Here is a 19,571-nt window from a genome sequence, read left to right as displayed (position 1 = left end):
GTCCACGGCTGAAATAAAACTTGCTGGCACCCCACGCAGAAACCTAATGTGTGCCTCAGAGAAACAGGTCAGCAGGCCAGGCGCGGTGGCTCACGCCTGTAATCCCAGCACTTTGGGAGGCCAAGGCGCGTGGATCATGAGGTCAGGAGATCAAGACCGTCTGGATCAACATGGTGAAACCCCGTCTCTACTAAAATACAAAAAATTAGCTGGGTGTAGTGGCACGTGCCTATAATTCCAGCTACTTGAGAGGCTGAGGCAGAAGAATCACTTGAACCCGGGAGGCGGAGGTTGCAGCGAGCTGAGATGGTGCCACTGCGCTCCAGCCTGGGCGACAGAGCGAGGCTCCGTCTCCAAAAAAAAAAAAAACAGGTCAGCAGTTGTTTCTAAAACGGAACGTGGAATGAGCGTGCAGCCTGGCACGTCCCGGGGCAGTGAAATCCCGGTTCACACAGAGGCCTCAGCAGCTCATTCACAAGCCCTAGCCTGGGTCCCACGGTGTCCTCAGGCAGCGCGGTGGGGGCTGCACGACAGAGAGAGGCGACCTGGGGGCACAGAACCAGCGACTCTCCAGGAAATCGCCCGCAGTGAAAATCAGCCAACTCCAAACTGTTGCAAACTGTGCTTCCGCTTACGAAGCACTCCTGAGAGGCAGGGCGGATGGGGAGAGGGCAGCTGCAGGCGCCAGGAGCCTGCGGACGCAGGGGAGCGGGCCTTACCAGTCCCACCTCCTGTCGTGCAGCAGGCTCCTGGGGCGGGGAGGGCACCAGGGCGGCCACTTCTTACCACTGTCTGATCTGAGCACTGCGGTCTCACAGCCCCCACCAGGGTGCCAGTGTCCTCAGGGCCCAGCGCCCCCGAGGCTCATGCCTGAGTGGGGCGACCTGATCGGTCCCGCTCCTCTGGCCACCCCGGCCACCCCATGGGAGGGAAGTCCCAGCCTCACAGGCAGGCACACGCCTGGCAGCATCTCTGACAACAGAGTCCCCAGGCCTCGCAACCGCAAGCCTCACCTGCCCAGCCCTCCCCTCCAGCTCCAACTCCAACTCCCGAGGACCACCACGGACACACAGAACCCAAGCCTCGTCTCGACGAACGCCTCCTGACTCAAAATTCCATCTTCCAACACGAAAACGGCTCAAGGCTCCGTCTTCCCAACAGGAAAACGGCTTGAGTCTTTCCAACAGGAAAACAGCTCGAAGCTCCGCCTTCCCAACAGGAAAACGGCTCCAAGCTCTGTCTTTCCAACAGGAAAACGGCTCCAAGCTCTGTCTTTCCAACAGGAAAATGGCTCGGCCAGGGGACCGTGACCCAGAGCAGGTGGCCCAGTCTGTCGCACAGACTTGGGGCCTAAACCACGGTTGTTCTCTTAGTCTGGAGATCAAGGACGATCCAAGGTGACCTCCCCACCTCGGTGGCCTCCATGCAACCTCGTCTTTGGGTGCCGGGTACATTACCTCGTGAGGTGCCGAGTCCGCGGGTCCCGGAGTTGGGATGTGCACACCCTCAGGGTTGGCACTCTGCCTCTCTGCCCTGGCAGCCACAGTCATGAAAGTCCCAATGCTTCTCTAGGCTCCACGGCCCCAGAGGACGGCCACCAGGAGGGCTCACCACGGCGCTGTAGTAGCAGAAGTCCAGCAAGTGCCCTGGGCATGGTCAGAACAGGTGGGATCCGAGTTACCTGGCCAAGGGGGCTGACGCAGACACGTCGAGGGACACGGTGAAGAGGGCGGTGCGGAGCGGAGGGCGGGAGTCTGGAGAACAGGTGGGGGCGTGGGCCATGCACCTCCCGCTCGCAGGAGCCGTCTGCAGTGGAAGGACACAGGTGGTCCTGCTGGAGCCTCCTCTCCGTTATCCGTCTCCACCGTCTGATTCTTCGGTCTCAGGATTGTGGATCCTCAGCAACCGAGATGAACCCACCGTCCCGGCCCCCAGCCCACAGGTCCCCAGACCTTGCCAGCTGTGCCCCAGCTGGCTGCACCCCAGGCCAGGCATCCAGCCACCTTGAGCAGTGGGGTCTGGCTCCTCAGAGGGGCCAGGAACCCACGTGGCTGAGGTGGAAGACTGAGGTGCGACCGAGGGGTGAGGTGGAGGTGCTGGGCCCTGGTGCTTTAATGCTGGTGTTTCTGGTTTTAAACATCACAACCTGGTGACACCACCACCCTACCTCGCCAGCAGCCCTCCTGGGCTTAACCTCGGGAGAGCGGGCTTGCTAGCAGGTCCTGGGCGCCAGGCCCTGCAGGAGGCACAGACCCCTGGGGACAGGACCGGCTATGCAGAGCCCAGCCAGACTCCCAGCTTGGCCCTTTCCCGACACACGGGCGCAGAAGGAAAGCCACAGCACCGGCTTCTCTTTGTAAGTAGTGTATTTTAAATAGCTTTCAAGATACACATATTTTTTCCTTTAAAAAAGTCTGTTGGTGCAATTTTGTTCTTGAATTTTGCTGGTCATCCTCATGGTCCCGAGCCCCCGAACTCCGGGTCGTGGAGGCAGCCGAGGGGAGGCCGGGGGCCCACGCGGCCTGTCCTGGCGGCACCTGCAGCACTGTGGGGCATCTGTGCCCCGTCTTTTGCCACAAATCATGCATGGCCGCCGTGTGAGCTAAAACGTCCATTTATTTCAAAGCAGTAATAATTTAAAATTATAAAAATCTTTCCACCGCTGAACGTTTAGAGGGTGAGGTTAGACAGAGGACGGGGAGGCTGGGGACGCCCCAGAGGGGAACATGTGGCCCACGCCTTCCCGAGCCAGGGGGCCAGTGGGCTGGGCCCGGACCCTGCCCTGGAACAGGCGGGACCTGCAGCGCTGACCAGCCAAGCGTGGCCCTGCCGGGGCACCCAGTCTGCGGGTGCTGTGTGGCGCTGGCTGCGGGGGGGGAAGGACCCGTGCTTTCCCGGCGGCCGACGCAGGCTCACGAGTTGCCTGTGGCGTTCTCGTTGCTGGGCGAGCTGGAGGAGGAGGAGGACGACGAGGAGGAGAAGCTCACCCCAGTGAGGCCCGGGGGGTTCGTGGCCGTGTTCTGTCCCGTGAGGCTTTTTCGGCAGACGGGGCAGCTGTCGTGCTTTGTGGGGACACAGGCGGGGACGGGAGAAGGGGCAGGTTAGAGGCGGGAGGGCCACAGTCGGGGGGCGGGTGGGCAGGGCACTCACCTGCTCCAGCCAGGGCACGATGCAGCCGTCGTGGAACAGGTGGTTGCAGGGCAGCTGCCGCACACGCTCACCCAGCGCATAGTCGTCCTTGCACACAGGACACTCGAGCCCGGAGCCTGTGGGAGTGTGCGGCTGCGGTCACAGTGGGCACAGGGGGCCTGCCGAGCCTTCAAGGGCGGGCTTCCCCACTGCCTCAGTCAGAGGCCACCCCTGAGCCCAGCCAAGGGAGAAAAGCCATGTGTGTGCCCCGCGGGCCGCCAGAGGGAACCTGGACAGAACCCTCTCCTCCCAGCCGACCTTCAGGAAAACGCCGGAGGCCGGGCGCGGTGGCTCAAGCCTGTCATCCCAGCACTATGGGGAGTCGAGGTGGGAGGATCACCTGAGGTCAGGAGTTTGAGACCTGCCTGGCCAATATGGTGAAACCCCATCTCTACTGAAAATACAAATATTAGCCGGGTGTGGTGGTGCGTGCCTGTAATCCCAGCTACTTGGGAGGCTGAGCTCTCATACCTACGTGCTCCTCGGTGACGGGGACGGTGGGGAGGGCCTGGATTTTCTCTTTATCTGCCGGTGGGGGGCCCGTGTTTTCAAACTGATTGAGGAGCTGAAAGACAAGAGGCGAGAGTGCCGGGAGCTCCTCGGGGGCCCGGCCCGGGGCTCTGAAACGCGAGGCTGCAGGACCTGCAAAAGCACCGAGGCCGCATTTGTCCTGGGCCCTGGGCCCCTTGGAGCCCGCCCCGGGTCGGAGGTCACTGTGGAGCCCACGTGGTCCCCCCTGCTCCTGGGTCCCCTGACGGCAGAATGAGGGTGGGCCGCGCTCCAGCTCCGGGCTGCTGAGAGGGTCGGGTCCTGCCAGTGACAAAATACTCCAAGGAATCCTCAGCAAGGCTGAGATGGGCGGTGCTTGGAAGCAGGCCTGGGCGCGACCTCTTGGGAGAGGGACTGCGTGGCCTCCTGAGCACGGGACTGTGGCTGCGGGTGAACCCTCTGTGCGGTTCTGCTACAACGTTCCGCGTGAACACAGGAGAACCCCCAAGGGTGCCAAGACTCAGAAATGGCAGGAGGAAGGCCGGAGCTGCCCTCTGTGCCTGCCAGAGCGCGGAGGCTGCGCCGGCATCCCCCTTGACCTTTGTGGGCTTCCCGGGTCTGGGCAGTGGGGCAGCTCCCAGGGACAGGCAGCCCAGCCCACCCCCAGCAGGCACTCGGGGCCGTGGCCACGCTGTACCTGTGTGATGATGGCGTCCAGGCCGTTGGCCCCCCAGGCGTAGTCCATAGGGTTTGAGTGCAGGACTCCCCTGGAGGTGGAAGGTGGGGTTCGAGTGGCTGATGGGCAGTTGGGGCAGGTGCGTCTACCCACCCCACTCACCAGGGACCCAGGCTGGGGATAGGGACAGACACCCCCACCTACTCACCAGGGACCCAGGCTGGGGATGGTGGCAGGCGTGATGATGCCATTGACAAGCTGCTGGATGATCCTGGAACAGAGGGGGCCAGTCATGGGGTGAGGCCGCCCCACGCACAGGGAGGCACCAGGCCTGCCAGGTCCATGGTGAGCACCAAGGGCAGGATCAGCATCAACTTCTAAATTAGCTTCTATTTGTTTACTGCGAACCAGGGTCTCACTCTGATGCTCAGGCAAGAGAGCAGCAGCTCGATCTTGGCTCACTGCAGCCCGACCTGCTGGGCTTAGGTGATCCTCCCACCTCGGCCTCCCAAGTAGCTGGGACCACAGGAGAGCTCCGCCGCTCTCAGCTATTTTTTTTTTTCAGATGGAGTCTCGCTCTGGTGCCCAGGCTGGAGTGCAATGGCGCAATTTCGGCTCATTACCACCTCTGCCTCCCGGATTCAAGTGATTCTCCTGCCTCAGCCTCCTGAGTAGCTGGGATCACAGGCATGCGCCACCGCGCCCGGCTAATTTTTGTATTCTTAGTAGAGATGGAGTTTCATCATATTGATCAGACTGGTCTCAAACTCCTGACCTCAGTGATCTGCCTGCTCAGCCTCCCAAAGTGCTGGGCTTACAGATGTGAGCCACCACGCCCGGCCTCCACTAGTTTTTTAAAATTAGAGACGGGACCTCCCTACGTTGCTCAGGCTGATCTTAAACTCCTGTCCTCAAGGATCCTCCCTCCTCGACCTCCCAGAGCACTGGGATTACAGCACTGAGCCACCATGCCTGGCAAAATTAGCCACTTTTAAAGATGACATTTCCAGCAGGTGAGACACACAACCATAGAAAGATCAACCACCAGCAGTGGGGAGGCCCAGGCTCTGCTCCACCAGGAGCGGGGCCCAGGGAGGCTCACCCAGGCTCTGGTCCGGGCCCAAGGGCAGGACAGTGTTTGAAGATACGCATGTGAACAGCAGTCCCCAGAATGCGTGGGCCTGGCAGGCGCGCTGCGCCCTGCTCTGTGGTCAATCCACACGCCCTGAACCAGCACACTCTGTCTCCGAAGGGCTGTGTGGGGCTCCCGCTCCCAGTGGGTCACAGACCGAGGCTCTCAGAGAGCGTGGGGGTCACAGGGGGCTGGAGCGCCTGGCCGGGCGGCCTCTCCAGAGAGCCTTCGGATGATGCCACACTTCTGTGGAACATGTGCTGCTGAATTCTAAGCACCAGAACTTCCGACCTCATGGCGTGGGGCCCTCGCGGCCACCCCCGGGGCCCCCTCACCCTTCCAGCGTGGGGACGCCTTCATGCCGGCCGGTGGCCCGCCGTGTGGTGAGGCGGGCGCGGGGCTGCCGGGCGCCGTACCGGTGCCGGGACGGATGGTCTCTCTCCCGCCGGCTCTCAGGGTCCCTGCCTTCGTCAGCCTGCGCCCCAGGAGGGAACGTGGGGATCTCGAAGCTGTCATCGAAGATGCCGAAAGCAAACTGTCCGTAGCCCTGCGGCAGCGTGAACAGGTGCTGATCCACGTGCTGAGGAGAGGAGGGGGCGTGACCTGGGGGCTCAGGCCGGTGCAAGGGAGAGGAGGGGGCGTGACCTCGGGGTTTAGGACTGCGCAGGGGAGAGGAGGGGGCGTGACCTCGGGGCTCAGGCCCGTGCAGTCTGCTGGGGGCACTAGGGCACAAAGACAAAAGAGAAAGCAAGACAGGCCCTGTTGGGTGCCGGGTGGGAGGGAGGTGGGAATTGGGCAGAGCCTGCCCGGCTGGTGTGAGTGGCCTTGACGAAGTCTCACTTTCATCTGCCCCAACTGAGCAGCGTGGGCCACCCCAAGCCCCAGCCCGGTCCCTGGAGGGATGAATTTCCTCTGCCGTGCGGGCAGGGAGAGCCCAGGGAGGCAAGGTGGGGACGGGCTGGTGCTCGGGCCCCGAGCAAGGCCGACAGGATCAGGAAGCACGAGGGGGCGGGCAGCTCACCTCCAGCGGTGGCCGGCTCTGGTCCGTGGGGGCTGTGGAGGGGGCAGAACCATTTTCTGTGCTCCTGGGAAGACAGTGAGTGTCAGCAGCGCTGGCTGCCCCGTGTCCCCATGCACCAGGCGCTCCCTCCCCTCAAAAGTCCGTGTTGGGAGAGCGGCATTGTCCTCAGCACTGCTTCCCACCTGCCACCGCCCCAGCATTTGGCACCATAACCCGCTGCTTCTTCCCTCGCCAGTAAACCACAGGTTTCTCTGGAAACCAGTGCAGACACCAACAACCTCCTGAGTGTGAGGATGTAGTGGGGCCCCTGTGGCCCCTTCCCCGGAGGGCCTGGGTCACCAGATCGGTCGCCAAGGCTGAGGGAGGTGAGCGGCTGCACAGGTTGCCGGCACTACCCTCCGGCCCCGGCCATCACAGAAGGGAATGGCACGCTGCTGCCTGCACAGAGGACAGGGCTCCCAGAGCCACGGACGCCAGGGCCTGCCAGCCACACACTCGGGGGGGCTAGACACCAGCACAGCCCCCACCCCTACGGCAGCTGAGGCCCGGCCGGCTCTCCCAGCCTCTTGAATGGTGGGCTGCATTACCTGGTCTCTTCCGGAAGCTCCTCGATGAAACCAGACTCGCATCTTGGACAGATATAATCCTGCAGGAGAGAATAGGAGGCCGGGTCACGGCGACGCCAGGCATGACCTGCAAAAACCCCTCGGGGTGAGGACAGAGGGGCTCCGGACCCAGTGGTCTCTAGCTGGCCAGGGCGGCTCCCAACTCATGGTCCGGTCCTGGAGGGCAGCCGAGGGGACCTGGCCTCTGCCGGCCACCCGCTGACCCTTTGGTGGTTCCCGGCGATCTGATGCCCCACCGTGACGGGCATCACCAGCGCCTGGGCACCTACTCACACAGGTGGCATCGCTCGGAGGGGTGCCCCGATATCCCTTTTCCAGAACGCTCTGGCAACCCTGCAGACAGCCCGTTCCCTGGCTAGGGGGAGGCCACGTCCACACTGGCCACACCCCTGCAAGACCCCATTCCCAGGTCCCCCTAGAGCCAAGGACAATGCGAGGCCAACACGGTGATGTCCCAGAGAAGAAATGAGGACCCTGCCTGGGGACAGCCGCGTGTGAGCCCCAAACCCACGTTCATGGTTCCCCCGCACCCGCCTCAAGCCACGGCCACGCCGAGGATGGATGCCATCCCTGTGGACCTCACACTGCAAAGGGATCCCCGGGGCTGGAAGGGCCTGCTGGAGGAACTGGCTCACGGGGCAGACCCCTCATGGATGGCTGGGCCCCCGGTGATGGTGGAGCGGGCCGAGCATTCGTGGGGCCTGGGCTGAAAAGTGTGTGGTGCCTCCTGGCCTCATGAGGAGCTGGGCAGATGCCGATGCAAGCTTCTCGCACAGCCTGCAGAACTGGACACTGGAAGCCAAATCACCCTCTCTCTAAACGACCCCGCGGTCTCAAGTGCTCCATTGCAGCGATGTGAAAATGGCCTCACACGGCACACGTCATCACGGAAAGGGCCGAGGGGGTCCCGAGATCACCCCCAGGTGACACCGACAAAAACAGGGAGACGAGGCTCCCACGGTGCATGGGGTACTGCTGTGAGGGGAGCCAAGGCAGACCCCAGGCTCTGGGGATGCAGGTTCCACAGGGGTTGTTCAGTCCCAGCGGGGCGGGGGCTGGGACCTGGTCAGCTGTGGTCCCCTCTCCAGCAAGCAAGATCCTGGCCTCACCCGCTGACTCTGGGAAAACACGGGGGTCTGGCAGGCAGTGCTCAAGGGGAAGGCCGACAGCTGGGCCCCCTGCCCACAGCATGCGGTGCCCGCCTCAGCTGCTCCTGCCACTGAAGCACATGCTGGATGGGGAGGGACTAAGGCCAGGGCGAGCAAAGGATGCCAGATGCACGCAAACCCACCGTGAGGGTAGAGTGAAGACACACCATCTACAAATATAAAAAAAGTGCTGCCGGCTCCTAGTAAGGCCAGCAAGCAACACACGCTTTTCAGCCCAGGCCCCACGAATGCTCGACACATTCCGCCATCACCGGCGCGTTGGCTCAGGCCTGTAATCCCAGAACTATGGGAGGCCGAGGCGGGCGGATCACCTGAAATCAGGAGTTGGAGACCAGCCTGGCCAACATGGTAAAAACCCTGTCTCTACTAAAAATACAAAAATAGGCCAGGCGTGGTGGCAGGCGCCTGTAGTCCCAGCTACTCAGGAGGCTGAGGCAGGAGAATAGCGTGAACCTGGGAGGCAGAGCTTGCAGTGAGCCGAGATCGCGGCCACTGCATTCCAGCCTGGGCAACAGAGCCAGACTCCGTCTCAAAAAAAAAAAAAAATTGCTGGCCGGGGTAGTGTCTCCCACCTGTAATCCTGGCACTCTGGGAGGCCGAGTGGATCACCTGGAGTGAGAAGGCTGGGTCGTAGGTTGAGGGGGAGTCCCATCTGGGGGACTTCTGGGTGATTCGGGTGGATCACCTGAGGCCAGGGGGTCAAGACCAGCGTGGCCAACATGGAGAAACCCCGTCTCTACTAAAAATACAAAAATTAGCCAGGTGTGGTGGCGGGCATCTGTAATCCCAGCTACTCAGGAGGCTGAGGCAGGAGAATCGCTTGAACCCAGGAGGCAGAGGCTGCAGTGAGCCAAGATCGCGCCATTGCATTCCAGCCTGGGCGACAGAGCGAGACAGCAACTCAAAAAAAAAAAAAAAAGGTCTAACAACCCAAAAAAAAAGAAAAAGAAAAAAAGAAAAGACAGCCCAGGCCAGGTGCAGCAGCCCATGCCTGTGATCCCAGCACTTTGGGAGGCCGAGGCGGGCGGATCACGAGGTCAGGAGCTTGAGACCAGCCTGGCCAAAGTGGCCAAACCCCATTTCTACAAAAACCAAATTATCTGGGTGTGCTGGGGCAGGTCTGTAGCTGCAGCTACCGGGGAGGGGGAGGCAGGCAGGAGGGGGAGGCAGGAGGCAGGGTGGCTTGAGTCCAGGAGGTTGAGACTGCAGTGAGCTGTGGTCCCATCACGGCACTAGCCTGAGGGACAGAGCCAGACCCTGTCTCTAGAAAAAAAAGAAAGAAAAAGAGAAACAGACAACCCAGCTGAAAACGCGCAAACGACCCGCACAGGACACGCTTCCAAAACGCGCGCCAGGAAACGCGGCCGGCCAGCCCCAGCCAGATGCCACTTCCCAGGGCCAGCGAGGATGAGAGGTGAGACCCCATCCAGGCCTGCTGGGAGCCCAGAAGTCCCCCAGACGGAACGACCCCAGGACCCGTGAGCCAGTCCTCTCCCTCCAGGCACACACCCGAGAGAAACGAAGACACCTGCCCAACAACGTTCACGTCGCCAGAACCAGCAGGCGAAAGCAGCTCCAGGGCCCACCGGAACCTCAGAGCACGACTCAACCACGGAAAGGAGCGAGGCCCAGACCAGGCCACGGGGGTGGGGATGCACCTGGAGGACACGATGTCCAGGGAGAGACGCCAGACACAGAAAGCCACACAGCGTGTGATCCCATGTCTATGAAATGTCCAGGACAGGCCGAGCCGCAGAGACGGTAGCGGCACCTGGGGGAGGGGACGGGGAGTGACGGCTGATGGGGACTAGGTGGGTTTCTTTTTCAGGCCATGAGAATGCTCTGGAATTAGACTGTGGTGGTGGTTGCACAGCTTTATGAACATACCACAAACGTTTCACTGGGTGGGTTGTACGGTGTGTGAAAACACGGAGATAAAGCTATTAAAATAAATGGGCCAGGCGCCTGTGGTCCCAGCTGCTCAGGAGGCTGAGGTGGCAGGATCTCTTGAACCCGGGAGGTGGAGGCTGCAGTCAGCCAAGATTGTAGCAACAGAGTGAGGCGGCGTCTCAAAAAAAGGGGGGGGGGGGCGGGGGGGGGGCGGGGGGCGGTGGCTCACACCTGTAATCCTAGCACTGTGGGAGGCCAAAGTGGGCAGATCACTTGAGGTTAGGAGTTTGAGACCAGCAGGGCCAACATGGTGAAAAGCCGTCTCTACTGAAAATACAGAAATTTGCTGGGCGCGGTGGTGGCGCTGGTAATCCCAGCTGCTCCGGGGCTGGCACAGCGCTCAGCCGCTCTGGTCCCAATGTGCTGAGCTCAGCCCCTCTGCATCACCTAGCTCTCTATCAGGCTCCTGGGTTCCCATCTCAGTCCAGGGCACAACGCACGGAAAGTTCCCGCCACCCACACTGCGGGCTCACGACAGCCCAACCTGGCCACACACACACTCGTCTGCCCCAGCCCCGCCTCCTCTTGGCCGCCCGCTGTCCTGCCCGTAGCGGCCATGGGACCTGGTGCCACAGCACTGGCCAGGACCCTCTCCCTGCAGCACCCACTCAGGAGTCAGGGCCTGTGCATGTCGGCCCTGCTGCTGGAATGGCCACCCCAGGTGGTTCAAAGGTCACCTCTCTGCTCCAAGCCTCCGCCCTGTCATGGAGGACAGCCTCAACACTCACTCGTATCTGAAATCCGGCTGCCAAGGGCTGTGACCCAGCTCCTGGGTGTTGTCAGGGCTCTGGGCTGTCCCTCAGGACTCTGGCCAGCGTCTCCAGGGCCACCGAAGGCCGGAACCGAGGCCCTGGTCACGAAGGCAAGTCACAGGTGGATTCCAGATATCCAGGGTAGAGGCCGAGCTTCTACTCTCAGGTGGTGGGAGGGGCTGGACATGGGGGTCTCCAGCCACCCTCGTCCTCCAAGGACGCAGCCGAGAGGTTGCTTGGTCTCATATTAAATCGGAGCAGCCACAGGTAGAAATGCCTAGGCAAGGGGGCCTCGTGGAGGAGCTGCCCCACCTTCTCCGGGGGCAGCCCGCACTGGGGGCCCCACAGAGGCCCCATTGGAGCCTCTGGTCCTAGCAGAGGATGGTGAATCCGCTCACCTCACCCTCAGAGGACAGGTGCAGGAGGTAAGATCACTCCCCCCGCCCCGCCCGTCATCACCATAGCAACAGCTGGCCAGGGAGCAAGGGCGGGAGGGAGCCTGCCAGTGCCCGGCCCCACCCGTGCACCCCTAGGGGTGCGATGGCCTCATCCCCGGGTGGGATCTGACAGGGCAGCAGGGGCCCTTCATCCACAGGGCCTGCACGGGGCACATGTCCTGAGGGCCCAGGGCCAGGCACGTGGAGGGGAGTGGGCTGGGGACCTGCAGGCCCCAGATGACTGACTGCCTGGAGACAGTGACTCGGCCCCAGGGCCCTCAGGGAGCTGTGCGCATCAGGAGACCCCAGGGAGGAAGACGGCGCAGCCCTCGGCCTCGGTGGGAGCCCCCATGCGGGCTACTGTTTTCCTAAAGGCTGCCCAAAGCTTCCCGGCTCATCCACAGTGTGTGGGCCGCACAGCCCCAGAGGCACGGGCACGTGTGGCGCCTGCACCCCTTTCTTCCCGCCCTCAGCAGCTGCCACCACATCCCACATTCACACTGTCTGTCCCTGGGCCCCACGCACCACGCACTCCTGGGACAAGCTGGGCGGACAAGGCGTGAGCAAAGCCGCCGCCTAGACCCGCTGGGGCCCCGCCTCACACCCCAGCGGGTGCCTCGGCCCAGACCCCGAACTCTGCCTTCTCCTTCCCAGGCGGATTCAGGCACCGTCACCAGGGACCAGAACCCCACACGTGCCCATCCGTGCTGGTGCCAGGGGTGCTGCAGCTCTCCTGAGGCTCAGAAAGGTCCTCATGGTGGCAGAGTTCTGAGTGGGAGGAAATTCAGCACCAGCAGCTGCCTGAGGCAGACCCCTGCACCAGCCGGCCGGACAGAGAGGTCAGCCGACATCCACAGGTTCCCTGGGTATTGCTGGTGCCCGATCACAATGCCAGGCTCCATGCTCACAGGGTGCTGCAGGGAGCCCGTTCCAGAGAACCCAGCTGTGCGGAGCCGCTCCAGGGTGCCGGCTGGACGCCCGTGAGGCAGGGCAGGCTGTTACTGTCACAACATCTGGCACAACCACAGACACACAGAGCCAGCAGCGGCCAGAGACAGACACCGCACAGCCTGGGCAGACTCGGGTCAGGGCTGCTCAGGAGGCCAGGGAGGGCCAGGCCGCTGCAGGGATGAGGAGAAGACGGGGTGGGCTGGGGGGGCAGCCGGGGAGACTTCTTGCCCAGCACCATCGGTGACACTGGCCGCAGCAGCCCGCACTTTCCCGGGGGCTCCCCGCCCACGCCACCTCCTCCCCACGACCGTGGGCGGCAGGGTCCAGCACCCCTACCTGGGGACCCTGCAGAGGCCTCAGGGGTGGGGGGGGCAGCAGGCAGAGCTGAGACCACCCTAGGAACCACCCAGAGACAGGGAGCTCAGGGACAGGGATGGCACCCAGGGCCACCTCCCTGTGCCCTCCTGGCTCCCGGGGGCTCAGTGCCCTCAGCAGGTCCCTGCCCACCGGATGTTCTCGCCCACACCCTACTGTCACAGCACCGCACTCAGCACCTCCTCAGCAGGGTCGAGTCTGGGTCTGAGCAGCCGCCTGCGGCCTGAGCCCCAGCTGGCCTGTCTGGTTCCTGCCGCCACACGCCCCACTCCGGCTGACGCTTCCTTTCCTTAGACACCCAGACGCTCTCGTCACTGCCTTTTTTTTTTTTTTCTTCCCCAAAGGAGTCTTGCTCTGTTGCCCAAGCTGGAGTGCAGTGGCACGATCTCAGCTCACTACATCCTCTGCCTTCCAGGTTCAAGCAATTCTCCTGTCTCAGCCCCCTGAGTAGCTAGGATTATAGGTGCCCGCCACCACACCTGGCCAATTTTTTATATTTGTATTTTTATTTTTTTGAGACGGAGTCTCGCTCTGCTGCTCAGGCTGGAGTGCAGTGGCCGATCTTGGCTCACTGCAAGCTCCGCCTCCCGGGTTCACACCACTCTCCTGCTTCAGCCTCCCGAGTGGTTGGGACTACAGGCGCCCGCCACCTCGCCTGGCTAATTTTTTGTATTTTTAGTAGAGACGGGGTTTTACTGTGTTAGCCAGGATGGTCTCCATCTCCTGACCTCGTGATCCACCCGTCTCAGCCTCCCAAAGTGCTGGGATTACAGGCGTGAGCCACCGCGCCCGGCCAATTTTTTGTATTTTTAGTAGGGACGGGGTTTCACCATGTTGGCCAAGGCTGACCTCAACTCCTGACCTCAGGTAATCCGTCCACCTCAGCCTCCCGAAGCACTAGGACCACAGGCGTGAGCCGCCGTGCCTGGCCTTGTCACCGCCTTTCATGGGGGCAACTGTTGCCCCTGTGCCGTCGCCTGAGCCTCCGACGCAAGTGTGGCTCCCCGCTCAGGGCACCCTCACAAGTCACCAGGAGAGCAGCCAGGTGCCGGCCACTCTGCACACACGTGTCCACTGGATGCCATGGGGAGCGAGTCGTACCACCAAACCCACTTTGCAGGTGAGGAGACTGAGGCCCAGGCTGTCCAGTGGAGAGTGGCCCAGCCACGTGGGGCCTCAGCCTGATCCCAGAGCCCAGGAAGGCAACGCAGGCCTGGAACAGCCCAGCTGCCTGGGGGAAGCCCTCGTGGGCAGGCACACAGCCCACGGCAGCCAGTCCCCTCTGCGTCAGAGCCAGTCCCCTCTGCGTCAGAGTGTCCTGACAGCCAGCTCAGGTATCTCAGCAGCAGCACTGCCGCCTCAGACTCAGCTGCCGCGCAAGCTCGCCATCAGCAGAGACGCCCTGTTTCGAGGGCGCTGACTGTGGCTGGGGACTTTCCCCATTACCAGATTCGGAGCAGCCTTCCCTCCTTCCCGCCCCAGAACCAGGTGTGCCCATTTCCCAGCACAGAAAACTCATTTTTGAGACAGCGCCTTGCTCGTCACCCAGGCTGGAGTGCAGTGGCACCATCACGGCTCACCGCAGCCTCCACCTGCCAGGTTCAAGCGCTCCTCCCACCTCAGCCCCCGCCCGGAGCTGAGACTCCAGGCACGCAGCAACACACCCCACTAATCGTTTTAGCCTTCTGTAGAGACAGGGTCTTGCCACGTACAGAGAAGTTCTGACGCTACCACGCTGTCTACGGGCGCCTTGTTGCGTCCTGCTCCAAAGGCACAAGCAGGTGCCCTCTGGAGCACCTGTGGGGTGGAGACGGGCAGTCCCCGGCAGCCCTCCCTGTAGTTATTTGCTGTTAAGGAATTTACCAACGTCCATGATTAGATATTTGTCAATCACTGTTCCATGCTGGGTCCCTGGCCAGCCTGTTAAGTCTGTGAGGGCAAAGACCACAACTACCTGTCACCACTGAGTTCCTGTGACTACAGGAAAGCCTCGCCAGGCCCAGTGACAGTCAGAGGAGGTCAGGGTCCTTCCTGTCCAAGGCCACCAGCCCCATGCAGGCTCCAGGAGCAGCTAAGTGTGCAGCCAGGTCAGGGCAGCGTCGGCCCCCCCCCGACCACAGCCACCACTTCGGGCTTCCCAGGGGCCTCCCAGGGCCTGTCCCAGGGCTCACAGCGGCTGCAAGGGGCTGCCCTGCAACTCACCCAGGCAGGCAGGCTGTCAGGCAACCAGCCCCTCCTGTCACGGCCAGTGGGGACAGGAAGCGGGAAGACGCAGGAGCGAGACCTCTGGGAGACAGAGGAGCAAGGCAAGGCTCAGTCTCAGCTCCCCAGCCTTCACCCCACATCCGAGATTTCACTTTATTTGTTCCTCCTGCTGGGGAGGGGAAGCCCGGTGGCTTCAGTAGAGGAAACCACACCTCTCTCCACTTCTGGGCCTGGCACCGCTGTCCCGCCATGCCCCAACTCTAGCACTCGTTCCTCCTCTGTGACCCACAGACAGACGGCTTCTCCTGACTCCCTCCCGCCCCTGCCTGGGTCTCTGCACTGCTTGTTGGGGGCTTGGGTTCCTCGTAGGGGTCAAAGCGTAGCAACAGCCAGGCAGTAACGCACACAGAGAGCACACTGAACCCTCAATGCCTGCAGTCTCTTCCCCTGGGCACAGGGTGGGGAGTCCAGACCCCTCCACCTCCTGCAGCTGCTCCCCTCAAGCTGGTCAAGCGGCTCCGGACTGAGCCAGCTCTGCCACTTTCCTGCTGAGCCACCACGGGCCTCAGTTTCCCCATCTATCAAGCAGGCGTGGCTCGACTAAATCACCACTTCCCACGTCAGCCTGGGGAAGGGGAACAGTGGTTAAAAATGCAGACCACCGCCGGGCACGGTGGCTCACGCCTGTAATCCCAGCGCTTTGGGAAGCTGAGCCAGGAGGATCGCTTGAGCCCAGGAGTTCAAGACCAGCCTGGGCAACACAGGGAGACCCCGTTCCTAAAAATAATATTAAAAATACAGACTGCTGAGCCCATTCCACATCGACTGACTCCGAAACCCTGGAAAAGGGGCTTGGAAATAGCATCTCCGACTAGCACAGCTCCCACCTCCCCCAAGGTGACATCAGGGCCGCGTGGAAAACACTGCCCTGAACCAGCAGGAAGTAGCACTCGGAACGCCCAGGCCCAGGGTCCTCCCGGGCGAGGGGTGGTTGTAAACACCTCGAGGAGGGGTGGGCTGCCTGGCCAACCCCGGGAGGGAAAGAACGCAAGCTCCGGTCACAGAGCCTCACCGGCGGGCCGCGCTCGGACCCCGGGACGGTGCCTGGAGCCTTCCGGGCCTGAACCTGCCTCTAAGGCGGCGGCCAGGGCTCCACAAGGCGAACCTGCAGCGAGGCGCCGGCGCCCCAGACCACGCGTTCGGCGGGGGTCCCTTGGCGTTATTTTAGGGGTCCGAGCCCCGCCATCCCCTCCTCCAGGCCCCGACAGGCTAGGCCCCTGCCCCGCGCCGCGCCACCGAGCAACACCCTCTCTCTGCTCGCGAGGCCTCAGTTTCTCCGTTTGCAAAACCGGACTCAGAGGTCCCACCTGGGATCCTCGCGGCCTCTCGGGTTGGGAACGCCGCGAATGTGGGGTCACCCAGCCCCGATCCCGCTGCGCCGCTCCGGCCAGGCCTCAGTTTCCCGCATGTGCAGGACGGGGTTCGCGCCCGCACCGCCCGGGCTCCCCGTGGATCCAGCCTGGGCCGGCGCTGCCCCGAGCCTCAGTTTCCCTATCTTGACCAGCTCGCGCAAGGGGCGGGCGCAAGGGACCCCCACCCCGGTCCCGGCCTCGGCCGCGCCTCAGGCCTGCGGCACAGACCCTGTCGCCCGTCGCCCTGGCCCGGGCCTCACCGGCAGGCGCGGGACGATCTCCACGGAGCAGCAGTGGCAGAAGTACCGTCCGGGCTGCGGCGACGCCTCGGCCATGGCCGCCGCCGCCTACTCCGCGCCGCCCGCCCCCCGCGCGGCGCCCGCCGCCGGCCGTTTGCTGCTCCCTCGCCGGCCGACGCGCCCGCGCACGCTCACGCACGGCACGCACGGAACGCGGGGCGGAGCGGGGACGCGGGAGCGCCGAAGGCTGCGCACTCGGCGGGCCGCGGCCGGGGCGACGGTGGCTGCTGAGAGACAAAATAGGCCCGGCCGTTGGGCGGGGCTCCGAGTGGGGGCGGGGTTCCAACGGGGGTGGGGCTTCCGACGGGGGCGGGGCCAAGCCCAGGCGGCGGAAGAGACGAGGAGCTAGGCCTGCGCGAGGTGGGGCCGAGGTCCTCCTCGTCTCCCGAAGCTGCCAGGGTCCTCGTGTCCCTCAGTGCTTCCCTACCTCATGGCCTTCTCCCCTCATGGTACTTCAGCCGACTGTCCCCACTCTTCCTGGGGCTCGCCAGGCGCCCTCTCCCCCGCCCCCTCCCGGTGCAGCGCTCCCCCAATCCCCACGTGGCTTTCTTCCAGGTCTTTGCTCAAATGTCAGCTTACAAGGTCTCCTCTGCTGCCCTCCTGCCCCGTGGCACTGTCAGGTCAGCTGCGCAGCGAAGGGATTTTTGGACCCACAGCAGCGCCTGACACACAGCAGGCACTGCGGAATACAGGCAGACGGGGACTCAGGGCGCTGCCAGGGCCTCGCTGGGACCCTGGGGTCAGACAGAGGCTGAGGTCTGTGGCTTGTGGCCTTGTTTGCAAGATGCTCCGCAGGCTGACAGCCCAGGAGCCTCCCGGGTGTGGAGAGGGCAGGAAACCTAACCCCCCCCTTCCAAATTTAATCAATAGACACGGTATCAACACCCAGCGCAGGCCAGGATCATTTCTGAGGTTAGTTCTGGCCCAATCATGCATGTATTTCTTTTCTTTCTTTTTTTTTTTTTTTTTTTTTGGAGACAGAGTCTCACTCTGTCACCCAGGCTGGAGTGCAATGGCACAGTCTCGGCTCACTGCAACCTCCACCTCCTGGGTTCAAGCGATTCTCACGCCTCACCCTCCTGAGTAGCTGGGACTAAAGGTGCGCGCCATCACACCGGCTAACTTTTGTATTTTTAGTAGAAACGAGGTTTCATTATATTTAGCCAGGCTGGTCTCGAACTCCTGACCTCGTGATCCACCCACCTCGGCCTCCCAAAGTGCTGGGATTACAGGCGTGAGCCACCGCACCCGGCCTCATGCATGTATTTCTTTATTCACTTAACACTCATTGTGTACCTACTGCATACCAGACCCTAGGCTGAACCCAGCCCCATGAGATTGGACCGGAGTATGGGACTCAGGGGTGACCCCAGCTCTGCCTCGGGAGAGAGAAAGATGGGGGAAAGGACATCCGAGGGGAAAGGACATTGGAACCAGGGCTTTGAGGGATGAACAGGATTTGACTGGAGTTGGACTTCCTGCAAAATGAGGCATTGGAGCCAGACTGTTGAGGAATTAAGAGTTGGAGCCGGTGCATTGAAGGATTTTTTGTTTGTTTGTTTTGTTGTTGTTTGTTTGTTTTTTAGAGATGGAGTCTGGCTCTGTCGCCCAGGCTGGAGTGCAATGGCACGATCTCGGCTCACTGCAACTTCCGCCTCCCAGGTTCAAGTGATTCTCCTGCCTAAGCTTCCCAAGTAGCTGGGATTACAGGCCGGGCACCACCACACCCGGCTAATTTTTGTGTTTTTAGTAAAGACGGGATTTGGCCATGTTGGCCAGGCTGACCTCAAACTCCTGACCTCAGGTGATCTGCCTGCCTCAGCCTCCCAAAGTGCTGGCATTACAGGCGTGAGTCACTAAGCCCATCCTGCATTTAGGGTTTTGAATGTCCAAGGTTGGGGACAGGGGCTTGAGCCACCTTTCTGTCCGTCTTTTCAGCAGCGCGAATCCAGTCATTCCTGCTCTGACCACCAGAGAGCGCACGGGCCCCGTCCCTGGGAATCCAGGAAAACCCCAGGCCGGGGAGGGGCAAGGCTTGCAGATTCAACACCAGGCCTCCCAGACCCAGCCCCTGCACCAGCCTTCGCGCTGTAGAAGTGTAGAAGGAGCAACAGGCCTGGTTCAAAACGACACCAAACCACGAACGGGCTGTGTGTCCCTGGGCAAATGGCTTAACCTCTCTGAGCAGGCGGCAGAACCTGAGGGTTTTCCGTTGGCTCGGGGCAGACGTGAGGACCCCTTGCACCTCCTCAGCCCTCCCTGTGCTCTGCTGCCTGCCCTGAGTCACCTGCCTCTCGCTGACCCCTCCCCAGCCTCACTGGCCTCCTTGGGTGGCTTGAGCAGTTTCCCACCTCGGGGCCTTGCAAGGCCATTCCCTCTGCTGGTAGTGTCCTTTCCCCAAGTCCCCTCTCCTGCCCCTTTTTTTTTTTTTTTTTTTTGAGATGGAGCCCAGGCTGGAGTGCAGTGGCATGATCTCAGCCTCCCGGGTTCAAGCGATTCTCCTGCCTCAGCCTCCTGAGTAGCTGGGATTACAGGCATGCGCCACCACGCCCAGCTAATTTTGTATTTTTAGTAGAGACAGGGTTTCGCCGTGTTGGCCAGGCTGATCTCGAACTCCTAACCTCAGGTGACCCGCCCACCTTGGCCTCCCAAAGTGCTGGGATTACAGGCGTGAGCCACCGCAACCAGCCCATCTGTGGGTTATTAATGGCGTCTCCCCGTATGTGAGGCCAATGCCCAGCGCACAGTAGGTGTTCAGTAGATTCCCAAATGCATGAACAGTTGGCGAGTGTCTACTGTGTGCTGGGCCCAGGCAGGTGCTGGAAACACAGTGGAAATGGGAAGGAACGTAGGGATTTTGTATCAAACTAAGCAGGGTGAAGTGGCTC

The 19,571-nt window shown here is 62.1% G+C and overlaps 1 protein-coding gene across 3 annotated transcripts; it reads right to left on the bottom strand.

Annotated features, from left to right (window-relative positions):
* Positions 1–2,348: 2,348 nt before the first annotated feature.
* Positions 2,349–16,911, bottom strand: RNF126 (ring finger protein 126). 3 transcript variants are annotated; one of them, XM_023195473.1, is made up of 9 exons: positions 16,645–16,911; positions 7,095–7,153; positions 6,508–6,571; positions 5,822–6,066; positions 4,563–4,625; positions 4,376–4,445; positions 3,661–3,754; positions 3,151–3,266; positions 2,349–3,062 (listed from the first exon to the last, which is right to left on the bottom strand). In XM_023195473.1, the coding sequence occupies exons 1-9, from the start codon at positions 16,717–16,719 to the stop codon at positions 2,913–2,915; spliced, it is 936 nt and encodes a 311-aa protein (XP_023051241.1). In that variant the 5' UTR covers positions 16,720–16,911; the 3' UTR covers positions 2,349–2,912. The 3 variants fall into 3 exon arrangements, with proteins under 3 accessions (XP_023051241.1, XP_023051243.1, XP_023051242.1); XM_023195475.1 differs by having other exon boundaries at positions 5,903–6,066; XM_023195474.1 differs by having other exon boundaries at positions 5,822–6,033; positions 16,645–16,884.
* Between the last annotated feature and the right edge of the window lie 2,660 nt (positions 16,912–19,571).

This window comes from Piliocolobus tephrosceles, chromosome 21 (genome assembly GCF_002776525.5).
Source record: "Piliocolobus tephrosceles isolate RC106 chromosome 21, ASM277652v3, whole genome shotgun sequence".
NCBI lineage: Eukaryota > Metazoa > Chordata > Mammalia > Primates > Cercopithecidae > Piliocolobus > Piliocolobus tephrosceles.
The sequence above is the reverse complement of the archived record's forward strand: the minus strand, read 5'-3'. Positions and strand labels throughout refer to the sequence as shown.

Excerpts from the sequence above, each read along its gene's own strand:
- RNF126 (XM_023195473.1), bottom strand. The coding sequence starts at position 16,719 with ATGGCCGAGGCGTCGCCGCAGCCCGGACGGTACTTCTGCCACTGCTGC. Across the intron at positions 6,067-6,507 it reads AGAGCCGGCCACCGCTGGAG|CACGTGGATCAGCACCTGTT; the intron begins GTGAGCTGCCCG and ends TCCTCTCCTCAG. Across the intron at positions 3,755-4,375 it reads TGGACGCCATCATCACACAG|CTCCTCAATCAGTTTGAAAA; the intron begins GTACAGCGTGGC and ends CTTGTCTTTCAG.